The sequence below is a fragment of the Abrus precatorius genome, unplaced genomic scaffold (assembly GCF_003935025.1).
Source record: "Abrus precatorius isolate BTA unplaced genomic scaffold, Abrus_2018 Scaffold11, whole genome shotgun sequence".
Lineage (NCBI taxonomy): Eukaryota > Viridiplantae > Streptophyta > Magnoliopsida > Fabales > Fabaceae > Abrus > Abrus precatorius.
In genome coordinates, this window is record NW_020874303.1 from 12,588,441 (window position 1) to 12,601,849 (window position 13,409).

A 13,409-nucleotide genomic window follows, 5' to 3' on the forward strand; every position below is an offset into this window, starting at 1 on the left:
TTGATGCGTCATAACTTTTTCATTTTCATAGGTTTCAATAAGAATTTCTTTGACGCATGATAACTGTTGATATATTTTTATTTTTATGATGTACAATTAAAGATAAATTTCTTGATATGCCTCCATCTCGTTACGTGTTCTTGTATAACCATATAAATTGCCTCTAGAATAAACCTGTGCGGTTAGATACATTTATGCACTTCTTTAAGAATAAATGATAATATAAGCGGATTTTATAAATTTCAGGCTATTTGTTTCAAAGTTATTTATTACCCTTTGTAGTGTGTGTCATAACTCATCAGAAATGTTTCTTTAGTTAGATCGAGTCATAAATAATGAATGAAAACGCCAGGGCATGAGTTCTTTTCCAAAAAGGTTAAGTCATAGAAATGTTCTACTTGGATAGGTGCAATTATGCAAAGAGCTTTGTGCCTACTTTAATGTGCATTAAGTTATAATTTTAGCCTAGTGGTGCATAATTGATCCTCCATAAAACAACAGAATAAGGTGTGATCTACCATTGCCACTGTCATTATTGTTTTTCTCTGCAGCATTTGGTAATCATATTTGCTTGTTAGAAGTCAGGAGAAAGAAAATTTTGCTGGGTCTTGATAAACTCTTTCCTCCTTAGTCTTAACTCTGCCTCTTTTGAAGCACCAAATAAAATCTGTTATTTTGCCTGTTTTTCTGTTTAAGTAGTGTTTCATTCTCTATTAGTATTTCTCTCATCTGATGCTATTTATATTTTTTTATTATTTCCAATTAGTTGGACATTTGAAATCTTTCTGCTGTGTGTCCACTAGATTTTCTGTCTTTCTTTTTATCTGTGTAAAATGTAAAACTGCCAATTGCTAACTCTAGTGTGCTTGTGTGATTTAAGAGTTGATGATTCTAGTACCTCATTTCACATTCCTCATGTTGGAACCTAGAAGATAACGAACTTAGCAATAGATTCCGGATTACTTTCATGAAGAGAGAATTCATCAATGAACTGCAAAGTTTCAGCCATAACAGATAACCATGCACTTCGAAAAAACTTCTCAATTAGTATTTATAAACAAAAAATATCAAGAGATAAAATGAATACAAAAATCATTTAAAAGTTAAAATCAAGTTATACCATCAATTGTTAACAATGTTAAATAAGAGAATTTTAAAGCAGGTGAAGAGGATAAATTGATTTTAACTTATAAATAAAATTTAATTTATTTTACTTATCCACTAAAAACCATCTTTTATTTTTTTTTCTTTTAAAATCCTTATTGATAAGCTTGAATAAATTTGCTAATTCTTTTAATTTATATATGCTAATATGGATTTAGCAAGCAACCATAAACTTATCATTTTGTAAAGGTAAATTATAATATGTTTCTTTCTTTTGTAATAAGTGTGTTGATTTGAAAGTATTATTTTTGCATAAGCGATTCATAATTGAAACTAAGCCATTGATTAGAGCAGTTTAAAAATAGATGGCTAAGATTAAAGGTTGAAATGTTAACAAATGTGAAGAGGAGTTATGAGTAAGGCACATGAAGAAGGGTAATAAAGTAAAACTAACATTTTGTGTTCTGAAAGAGCATTTCTATGCAACTCTACCATTTTCATCTTTTTTCCTTTCTCTCAACCTTCTCCATTTTTAGTTTTTTTTTTTTTTAATCAAAACTTTAAAATTTGTTAGACAAAATTAATTACGGTTTGATAATGATATAGATTAAAAAAAAACTCTGAAATTAGATAAAATTTCACCTGAAAATGAGTTTTTCTAATTATCTTTATCCCTTTCATTGGATATTTTTTTATCTTCCTTGTTTTATTCTAGACAATGATTTTGTTCAATTGGTTTATTTATTTTGTAATTTGCTTACAAAAACCTTTATTTTTTGGAGAAAAAGAAAGTTGTTGTTGCTAATGCCAAAATTGAAACTCAGCGTATGATCTTTCCTCTCTCCTTCGTGGCTTCCTCCAATATTTCATCTGAATCCCATGTATGGCCCTATCAATTGAAACTGAGTTTCAATCTATATAACAAAAGACACACTGAAATATGACCGAAAAATCTCACTGAAAAGAGAAAGATATTTGACAAAGTCAAGAAAAGGATGAAACGTGGTTGGAAAAAAAGCAAAAATAGAGATAATTCATTCTATGCTTAGTTCCATCAATCCTTACTTTAGTCGGTCTAGGGAGCCTATTTTGATTATTTCACCCGAAGACATAGGAACAAGAAGCCTTAAACATGGGGATGAGAAAGGGACGACAGATGATTTATGATTGTCATGAATTGAGAATGAAGAAGAATATAAAATTACTAATATATCTTTTTTATAAATCTAACTTAAATAACTAGTTTCCTATAATTCATTTTTAAATTAAAATTTTAGTAATATATCTTTTTTATAAATCTAACTTAAATAACTAGTTTACTGTAATTCATTTTTAAATTAAAATCAACGGTTTACAATATTTGATGACTTTTTTAAAAGCTATCTTTACCTTACTTTTTGCAAAAGAAGAAAAAATATTAGAATTGCCCTTTTATAAACGTTTAACTTTTTACTATATTTTTTGTTCAATTGTATGTGTCTGTCACATCAACTTACACTCAAGTCTTAAAGACTCGTTCTAAATGAGCTCCTAGCTTGTTGGTAACATTTTACTTAATTTAGTTAGATACTGAAAAAGAATATCATATTAAAAACAAAAATATTAGCAACATATTTTTCTTTAATATACATTTCAACGCATTTTATATGCTTAATCTATAACTAAAAAAGTTAAGGTATTTATCTTATAAATTGATTACCTTTTTAAAATAATTTTGATTTTGTAAAAATAAGAGTTGCATTGAAGAGTGTGTGTTCTTATCAAACGTTGAATGTTTTATTGTTGTTGTATATGTATTAAGCACTGAAATAGTGGTTAACTAAATTTTTTCATCAGCTAGTTCTCAAATTATATGGGTCGGGTATTTTAAATTTGAAAATTAGTTTAAAGATTTATTTATTCTGTTATTGGAATACTAAGAATGGTCTCTTTCAAAATATTAAATTAAAAAAACTTAGAACATCATATTATTTGTTTATCATATTCGATATTTAATTTGAAAATTGTTTTTGTTCTTTATTTTGATAACTAAATTCCACACCAACTATTCAAATGAATTATCTAGATTTTGTCCTCATCAAATTAAGGCCACTGCGTAGCATAACATTGGTTTTATCATAATTAAACTATTTTCTATTTTTTTTTTTATAAATCAGTTAAGGTAGTAAGATAATATTTGAAATTGTATACATATTTAAGTAGAGACATAAAATAAACTTGTTCAATGTTAATGCAAAAACAAATCCCACAAAGTCAAGTCTAAATGGATTTTGATGATTGAAAAAAAAATTTAATCTTAGATAAATTTAATCTTATATTTAGTGAATTTATTCAAATGTTTCAGCATAATTTATCCTTTGTAAGATGATTTAAAAAGAATAGATAGTAGAAAAAAAAATTGACATGTTCACAAAGAATAAATAAATACCTAACAATTTTAAAAAGCATCTTGTTCGAATATCTATACCATGAATCAAGTAAAGCACAAAAGCAAGCAATTGACAAAAAAAGTATTAAAACTTCAAAATATTGTTTCTAGCAACTACATAATAATTTTTAAGATTATTAACACGAGATTATTTAGGCAAATAAAACCAGTCTAAAGGGTAGTTCAGAAGTAACATAAGAAAAAAAGAGAAGAAACATAAATGAATAAAGTGCAAAGAAAAAATAAACAAAAAACAGTAAGTAATAGTAATGACGTTTAATTATGAATTAGTCTAAAACATTTTACTTCACCAGCTACGTTGTTTACATTTTTTTTTTTTGGTTGAATTCCTTTTTATGATTTAAGATACTATTGGTACTAATAACTTATACTAAATCTTGCTAGGAATTCTATAAACATATTATTTATAATATTTATGAGTTATTTATAATTGTTTATGAACTTACTATAAGTGATCTAATTTTAGTGGATCGTTTAGACTACTAATAGAAAATAATATAAGCTTAATATAGGTTCATTAAGAGATAATGAGAACATTAATAAGTTTAAAATAAAAAAAATGATTATGGTCTCCAATGTATCAAATAAAATAAATTACTCTCCTCCTATTAAAAGAGAAAAGTCAAGTCTCATAGGAGGAATATAATGATTTGGTTAAGAAACATTGTTGCACCAAAGGTTCACATTTTGCTACCTCTATTTTATCAAGTTTTATGTTTTATGGATCCAAGTATTTCTCAAACCCTCTTCTTCTCACTACTAAAAAATTAAAAAATATAAACAGATTTATAGGTAGATTTTTTCACTATTAAGATGAATTTTAGCATTACAGACGGCTACAGTCAGTCTGTAATATGTGCGTTGGTAAATAATTACAGACGAATTTTTAAATTCGTCTGTAATTTTTAAACCCTAAACCCTAAAAAAAATTCATCTGTAATTCATTTATGAAATTTTAAAAAATTTATTTCATTTTTTTATAAACATAATTATTTCTCGCTGTTCCTAATTATTACAATTTATAAACATAATAAAAACTACAAAATTATATATTTAAAATTAAAATTTATTTATAAAATGTAAAATTAAAATTTCATTACAAGGGATGAAGTAAACATCTAGAAAAATAATATAAAAAATAAAATAACATTGTATATCACTAATAATCGGCGTGATCATCTTCCAAAAAAGTATCGCCATCAGTAGAGGAGGAGTCAGAGGAGGAATGACGCATGGAGCTGAAAATTGGTGGTGTTGGAGCTGGTGGAGGAGGAGGAAGAGGTGTAGAGGTGCTTGCTCTCATGAGCTCAAAGTATGCATGCATCTGATGTATCTGCATATGTTGTTGCTGCATCTGTTGCTGCACCTCTATCTGCATCCTCAATGTCACCTTCTTCTCTATCTTCTTCTCCATTTTTTCGCCAACTTCTTCTTCCATGCACTTTCCTTACTCTTCCACATCTCTTCATTTTGCTTCTGCAGTTCTTCATTGAGGGCATGGACCTGAGTGCGGACTATGTCCTCCATTTCCTCAGGTATAAGAGAAGGGGCATCTCCGGTGACAGATGTAGGGGACATAAAGTCTGCAAAGCGACTCCCCATGCCGTAAATGCGACCTTTATAAAGGCTACCCACCGTCTCTGATCATATAGTATCATGGTCAACTGACTTTGGATCTTGAAAAGATGCCTCCTCAAGCCTTTGAACATAGTCATCCTATAATTCAATGCAGATAATTATATATTAGTCTCAAATGCTATATAATAAATCATTAATAATAACATATAATGTCAATAAGGATAACTTACATATGTAGTCTGAGATCGTGTATCAACCCACAAGGTTTTGTCTCCCTTGCGAGTATGTGTTTCCTTGAACACCTCTCCATGTGTAGGAGTTTCCTTACATTTGTTTACACGTACTTAATACAAAAATCTAAATTTTCTTTACACATAATCTATATATTATGTAATAATTTATTAATCAATGCATCAAAAACATACACATTACAATCCTAAACCGTTCTAGAGTACATCTCCTTATAACTCCACAACATGTATATTCTACAAACTCCGCAAACACAAACAATCCAACTGCACACAATAATCAGGTTCGAATAAGGACCTCTACGCCCTTCTCCCCAGTCATACAATCTCCAATCCTACGACTCTATCTTAGAAATTTTAAGTCTCTAAAATACATCAAAAATTAAAAAACTAAACCGATTAAAAGTTAGAGTATCGTACCAGGAACACAATGATGCAAATTATCTTTCAAATAAATGCTTCAATCACTCGCAAAGGCCAAAAAATTGAAGCTCCTTGAGAGAGACAGAGAGAGGCGAGAGAGAGAGATTTATGAAAAATGAAAAAGGGGAAGGGGGAGGCGCAAATTTATGGGTTTCAGACATTACAGACGAAAAAATTTGTCTGTAAATGGTTTATTGAAACGGTGCGTTTTAAAGATCCAGTTACTGATGGATTTTTTTGTCTGTAAATTGCCACATGAAAAGTCGGTTAAAAAAGGCAATATTTACAGACAAAAAAAATCTGTCTGTAACTCTCGCTCCAAATTTTCCTCCCTTTTTCAAATTACAGACGGATTTTTCTGTCTGTATTTTCTGTCTATATTGTTTCGCGTCAAATGGCGGGCAAACTACATACAGATATTACAAACAGAATTTTATTCGTCTGTATTACAGACAGATTTTTCAAAAAATTAAAAAAAAAGAACCACAAATCCGTATGTAATCAACGCTTTTCTAGTAGTGTCTTTCAATAATATAATGTAATCTATATTTGTTTATATTTTTATAAAGATTAAAAGAAATTCCTACAAGTGGTATAAGAATAATATTGTTAGGTTATTGATATTCATGTGTATAATGCCTTTTCTTAAAATTATTATTCACTATAATAATCATTGAATGTGATTTTTGACATATTATAAATCCTTTTTAGTATTATTTTTTGTAATTTTTTAATTAAATTAGTTGATATAATATATTGCCAACATAATCTCTATTGTAGATATTGATTTAACTAAAAATACATGGATGTTAATAAGAAATTATTTATGTGAATTATGTTCGACACAAAGGAAGTGAGAGAACAAAGAGTAATATGATAATTGGTTACCTGCCTTGTAATCTAAGTTTTAAAAACATCAAAGTTACTTAAATATTTTTATTCTCGAGAATTTTTGTTTGAATGACATTCTTTTTTGTCTGAATAAGACCATTCTCGCTTGAGTAAATGAATCAGAGAAAAACTTTCTACTCATTTGCTAATATTTTTGTTTGAGTAAAAACACTTTAGAAAATTTTTCATTTTATCACTCAATCTTGCTTAAGTGAGAGGACTATTCAATTGAGCGAGATGAAAGCTCCTCACTTGAGTGAAACAAATAATTTCTATCTATTCTCGCTTAAACGAAAAATTTACCTTATATTTGTTGTAATATACATATAATTAACATTGTTATATTAAGTTAACAAAGATATTCTATTTAGGATTGACATTGCTCTCATTGTTTTGGTTGATATCTTATTTTATTAGAATCTCCAAGATTATATTTTCTTTTGCTTCATCTTAGTGGTAATTAAAAATTGTGCTTTCTATCGTCTCGAAAGATCCTAATGATAGACTATTTGTTATGATTAAAGTAAAAAAACAGTTAAAAAGTCCTTAGTCTTACCTATATTAAAACCCAGGTCAACTAATGGCCTGACGTAGGCGTTGCATAGCATAGCTTGGCCTCATCCATTTCTACCCTCAGTTGCATCCAACATTTTCTAGTGACACAATATGATGGGCTTATTGATTTTTCAATTTAAAAAAACTAATTATCAAAATAAAACAAAACTAAACTAAACTAATTTGTCTGTTAAACAGTCTTTTTGCCACATCATCGATCATTTCATTTCATATAAAAAATGAAATTTAATTTTTTATTTTTATATAAAAACAATTTTTGATTAAATTTTATGAGAGGAAACAAAATTAAGATATTAAGATGGGTGACAACATCCGTGACAAAAATCCTATTAAATTGTGTCAACAACAACGACAAAACAGTAATTTAAAAAAATAAATTTAAACTGCTAAGATAACACATGCCACAATTTCAATCAATTTTGTGCTGAGAAAGACAGAACATGAGGCTTTTCAGGCACCGTTCCCGATTTGAACAAGCTCACCAACGCGGATGAGGTCTCGCTCTCACAGTATCATGTCAACGCTAAGGTCTTTGATTCTACATGGATTGCTTACACTCTTATTCAGACAAAACTTAATTAAAAGTTAAAAATAGTAATTTCTTTTGTACGCAAAACTTAATTTAAGACGGGAAAATTGTTTAAAAAAAATATTATTTAATGATTTATTTTTAAAAAATATTAAAAAAAATAAAAACCAACATAATGAGAGGATACTATCGTTAAGGCAAACTAAACCTAGACCCACGCGTTTGAAACTTAACTAAAAAACTTGTTTGCTGCCATTAAGCACAAACCAAACCATGACTTATTTGAAGGTCTTATTTAATTTAACAGTAATTTTGATAAGAGTAAGCATCAGAAACCAAGTCACCACACCAACGAAACAAGGCTCACGTTTAATAGCGTTTTCTCCTCAGGTAGATACCACATATTAAAAGTTGGTAAACTTCTTTTCTTTCAAGCTTTCCACAGTCTCCTTGACGCTCTCTTCCAGAGGAATAAATTCAATTCCCAAGCTCTTTGCCTTTTCTTTGGAAACCTGATATGTTGGTATATATGGCTTATCATCCGCACACCTGATAACATTGTTGACATAGTGAAAATGGTATTAGAAAAATTAAAGAGAAAAAAAAAATTGAATTATTTATAATATATAAATGCAAACATAATATTAGACTGAATGATGAGTCACTAGGGCCATATTATGGTGACCATTAACTAATCATATTTGCATACGAAACAACATTTTCAGGACCTACACAAGCTAAGTTACTTGGCCTTGTCTCAAGAACGTATAATTTGGTAATGAATTCCAAATGTAAAGTTCTGAATAAAGTCAGCATAACCATAAAAATATATAACAACATCAACAACTAAGTCTTATCCCACTAAGTTACGTCAGCTACAAGAATTACACAACACCATTGAGATCAATCAAAAACTAAATTTTGAAAAATATGATTAATCAAAAGTCTATTTTAACAACTTCATCTAAAGTTCTTTTGGGTCTCCCTCAAGTCCTTTTTACCAAACTAAAAATCATGCAATTCACTCTTCTCACATATGCCTCCAAAGGTCTTCTTCCATTAGGTGAAGTCGGTCACATAAATCACATGACACTATTGAGTTCAGTCAAAAATCAAATTTTAAAAATTTTGTTTAATAAAAGGTCTTTTTTAATAATTTCATCTAAGTTTCTTTTGGGTCTCTCTCGACCCTTTTTTACCAGACTCAAAATCATGCAATTCACTCTTCTTATTGGCGTGTCCAAAGGTTTTCTTTACACATGATCATACCACCTTAAATGATTTTCACTCATGTTTTCCAATATATATATTACTCTAATATTCTCACTTATTACTATCATTTTTTATCTTGTCTTTTCTCATACGACCATTCATCGACCTTAACATTTTCATTTCTACAAAACATACTAGAGACAAAAATAGTGGGAGGTGCTAGTCATCAAGCCACTAAGGTAACCCCATATGATTGAATGTGTTGAGTTCTTGAAAAAGAATGGCATAACTTTGTTGAAACAATGTGTCTCAATAAATGCCAAGAACTGAATATGTAAGACATACACAAAAGAATCCAAGCTATCATTAAGGAGGCCTAATTAAAATAAAATATATATCAAAAGTGAAATCTGAATAGGTTGTTAGATATCCAATTCCAGCAATTTATTGTGATTGTAAATTAAGACAAATTGGTAGTTACCATTTATTGTCCAATATTAGGAAGGTTATTATGCTGTTTTAATGTATATAATCTAAGGTTCTGTGCGGTTTCAGATCATCAAATAAATATTCAGACATTTAAATTTTTTTCTTTCAACTAATATCAATGCCTCTTTCACTTCCAGCACAAAATTGAATTTTTGAACAGGTTAATAAAACACTAAAACAATAGGGTACAGCAGATGGAGACTTGCATTCATGTATTTATATGAACTATATGCATTCTAGAAATTATCAAAATTAAACTCACTTCTCTGGAAGCTGTAATGTCGGGTACAAATCACGTAAAATCTTCACAATTTCTGAGTAGTGCACCACTCTCTCAACCAAACAATATCTTCCATTAGCTGAAGTATTCTCATATGCTTGAATATGGGCATTTGCAACATCTTTCACATTGATCCATCCAAAAGTTGCATTTGAAAATGTTTGTGCACCTGTATCAAGGTGATGGAAGAGTTTCTTCAATTATCTAAGAATTGTGCAGAGGAAAAACATGTATATTGAAAGCACACAGGAACTCCTGAAATTCATTCACATAACCAACTCAATAACCAAGCAACTAAATAACTCCTTACACAAAAAAAGATGATAGACTATGATTGCTTTAATTATGATATGTCTCATTTTTCTGATATTATTCTTTCCAACACCCCCCTCCCCCCTCAAGCTGGGTATTAGACATTGTCAGTCATTCCCAGCTCGCTGATATTTGAATCAAAGTATGACTTCAACAAAGCCTTTGTAAGAACCTACGCTTCCTGCAACTTAGGACATGGTCACATGGTGTAAAGCAAAAGTTCCATTTTCAATCTTTGATCTAAAAAATTTGTCAATCACATGCTTCAGCATGTCACATTGAACTGGGCTACGGATAATGCAGTGTTATTAAACTCAGCCAGGTTAATGACTTGGTCAAGGTTAGATCACTAGTTCAACCAGTAACAATAATATATATATATATATATATATATATATATATATAAAGTAGCCATTATTTTACTATTAACCAGTAGTGGCTTAGTGGTCTACGATGGGACATTTTTGCATTTAGACATGTTTGATTCTCATTAACAGTTTTGGCAAGTAGAAGTGGTAATGTGTGGGGAGAAAATTTCGAAAACCTGGGTTCAAACCTCTCTTCTACAAAATTGGAAATTTTTGAATTTATTATAAGACATCAGAACAATCCGAGCTGGGTCACTGGTTTCAAGCTGGTTCGTTCTGGTTCAAACCAGTTTGCACCAGTTTTCATGCAGAAACAGTCAGTTCTGCAGACTGAACCAGTCATGGGTCCAGTTCCCTGTCTAACTAGTCCAACCGGCCAGCCCAGTCTGGGTTTAATAACACTGAGATAATGCTGATGGCAGACTTGTTGTCGGTGCCTCACAGGTTCTTGCTGCAGAATAAACAAATCCTGTAGTGACCTATTTATCCAAATAAATTCACAAATTCCATGAGCACTCGCTCTATATTTTTACTCTACATTACTTCTTGAGACAACAATCACATTTCCCTAAACTTTTGTTCATTACCCTGAAGTGTACTGGTCTTCAACTAATCCCACCCAATCAGCATCTGCAAATCACTCAACACACTTGTGTTCAATCTTTCTTACTAGTAATCTCTACCAGGATTACTTTTGACTTTAGACAATAATCAAGCTAGAAAAAGGGAATACACTACACATAATGTAGCTCAACAATAACTGATATGATTGAAAAGTGCATAAAACTTATAAAAAATGTACATTCAGATTGTACTTAATATAACCCATCATTTCCATATTTTCAATTTGCCCTTTCATTTTGTTTGATCCAGAAAAAGTAGCTGAGTTGAAAATCATCACGCTGTCCAGATGCAGACAAAGCTTCATAGAAATTTTTTGCAACATAACATATAAATAGTAATTACCATTAACTAGGTTTAAAATTGAAGCAGCACTTGTGTTAAGGACCGGTTGCAAGAGAGGCCCTATCACCATTGCTGGGTTAATAGTTACCATGTCAATGTTGTTTTCTTTTACGAATTTCCAGGCAGCATCCTCAGCCAAAGTCTTTGAAAGCGCATACCACAGCTGAAGTATATATAGGAAATGCCAAGAAAGTTGAAAAACATGGTAACATAATATCCATGACAAATAATTACACTTTGCTGACATTGGAATAAATACATATGCACTATAGCTCAGTAGGAATTGATACTACCATGCAGTTCCCAAATATAATAGCCAAAATGAAAGAAGCACTTGAAAAAGTTTAGTGGACCATTTATACATCAGAATTACAGGTGCACCATATCAAATTTTCCACAACTTGAAAGGCCAAACATTGATTATACTGTGATGTTAAGTATTACTGTAGATGATCCTATTTTTTAAGGAAAAAGAAAGAAAGGTAATTTTATTTTTCTTACTTTTAACTTAAGAAATTATATATCATTAATAATTTATAATACTAAAAATATATTATTAATATATTAAATTTATATCAATTTATTATTTTATATCTTTTACTTTAAAAAATCAATAAATTAAATATATTTGTTTAAAATTAATATTTTTGCCTCTTCCTTTTCCTTTTCTATGTACAACCCCTAAAATAAAACTTTGTGAGAGAAAATAGCACATGCCTGGGATTGCCTAAGGAAATCTGGATCGGAAAACCAAGTCTCGTCAACTACTACATCGGGAGTTCGAGGCCTAGAGTTATATGCAACAGCGGCAATAGAAGAGGTTAAAACGACGCGTTTCAGAGACGGCAAGTTCACGCACGATTTCAGGACATTGAGAGTTCCCTTTACAGCAGGATCTAACAATTCAGCCTGAAATTATAAAAAAAAAAAAAAAAAAACACAGTCTACCCACTGTTATGCCATTAAATAAAAACAAGAGAGTGGCATTATAAATGAAAGGTGGAGGGAGTGAACCTGGGGGTCCTTGACATCATGGTAAAAGGGAGAAGCAGTGTGAAACACAGCATGACAACCTTGAACGACAGAGTCAAAGGATCCTTCTTCGAGGAGATTTGCCTTGAACAGGTGCAGTCTCTCTTTAGCACCGTCAAGGGCAACCAAGTGGTTTATCTTTCTGGAATCGCCTGCACCACCACACCTTCAATCTTTGAAATTTGAAAACACAACATGATCTAATAATGAACAGAGAAGGGTTATAGCATTGAGAACAGCAACGTAACGATCAATGAAATTAAAGAAACAAAAGATCACAAACTTGGGTCGCGAACAGTGGCCCTGACAGTGTAACCGCGATGGAGAAGAAATTTGACGATCCACGAAGCGATGTAACCGGAAGCACCGGTCACACACACTACCTTTCCAGCGCCGCTGCTCATTGTTTATCACAGCTTCTTGTTCTTTCTTCACTCTTCTGCTCTGCTTACTCAAATGCCTGGGGCTGTGAGCCAGTGTTGCCAACACATGTGCCTTTCGTTTTCTGTCTTTATATAATAAAGAACGTTCATCCTTTAAGCAATGTTTTTGAAATACTAAGAAGCATTTATCTTTAAAAAAAATTAACATTATAATTTTTAATACCTTCTTTGAAATATGATTTTATATATTAAATTTATTAAAAATGTAAAAATTAAATTTTTTGAAACGGCAATAGATAGAGTTCATATATATTTTACTTTATTTTGGTTTTTAAATTTTTTTAATTAATTTACTATTTTATCTCATTTTTCAGATTAATCTGGATTTGTTTGTAAATTGTAGTGATGATTTAACAGTAGTGACAATTTTTTGACTGTTATAATAATAAATAAACAAATCAAAATAGAAAAATACTGATTTTATTTAATGTATAGTGTTATTTAATAAAATTAATATTAAGATTGAATATATTTTTAGGTATTCATAAATTTAGCCTTTAGTTAATTTT

At 30.3% G+C, this 13,409-nt stretch overlaps 1 protein-coding gene across 1 annotated transcript; it reads right to left on the reverse strand.

Moving 5' to 3' along the window:
* Positions 1 to 8,058: 8,058 nt before the first annotated feature.
* On the reverse strand, positions 8,059 to 12,948 carry LOC113854275 (cinnamoyl-CoA reductase 1-like). Its single transcript, XM_027485187.1, has 6 exons — positions 12,741 to 12,948; positions 12,440 to 12,609; positions 12,143 to 12,334; positions 11,426 to 11,588; positions 9,762 to 9,948; positions 8,059 to 8,347 (listed from the first exon to the last, which is right to left on the reverse strand). The coding sequence occupies exons 1-6, from the start codon at positions 12,859 to 12,861 to the stop codon at positions 8,203 to 8,205; spliced, it is 978 nt and encodes a 325-aa protein (XP_027340988.1). The 5' UTR covers positions 12,862 to 12,948; the 3' UTR covers positions 8,059 to 8,202.
* Between the last annotated feature and the right edge of the window lie 461 nt (positions 12,949 to 13,409).

What these genes read in the sequence shown, in the direction of transcription:
- LOC113854275 (XM_027485187.1), bottom strand. Translation starts at nt 12,861, where the DNA reads ATGAGCAGCGGCGCTGGAAAGGTAGTGTGTGTGACCGGTGCTTCCGGT. An exon ending in AATTTTAAACCTAGTTAATG is followed by an intron (nt 9,949 to 11,425) that starts GTAATTACTATT and finishes ACCTTGATACAG; the next exon opens with GTGCACAAACATTTTCAAAT. An exon ending in ACATTACAGCTTCCAGAGAA is followed by an intron (nt 8,348 to 9,761) that starts GTGAGTTTAATT and finishes CAATGTTATCAG; the next exon opens with GTGTGCGGATGATAAGCCAT.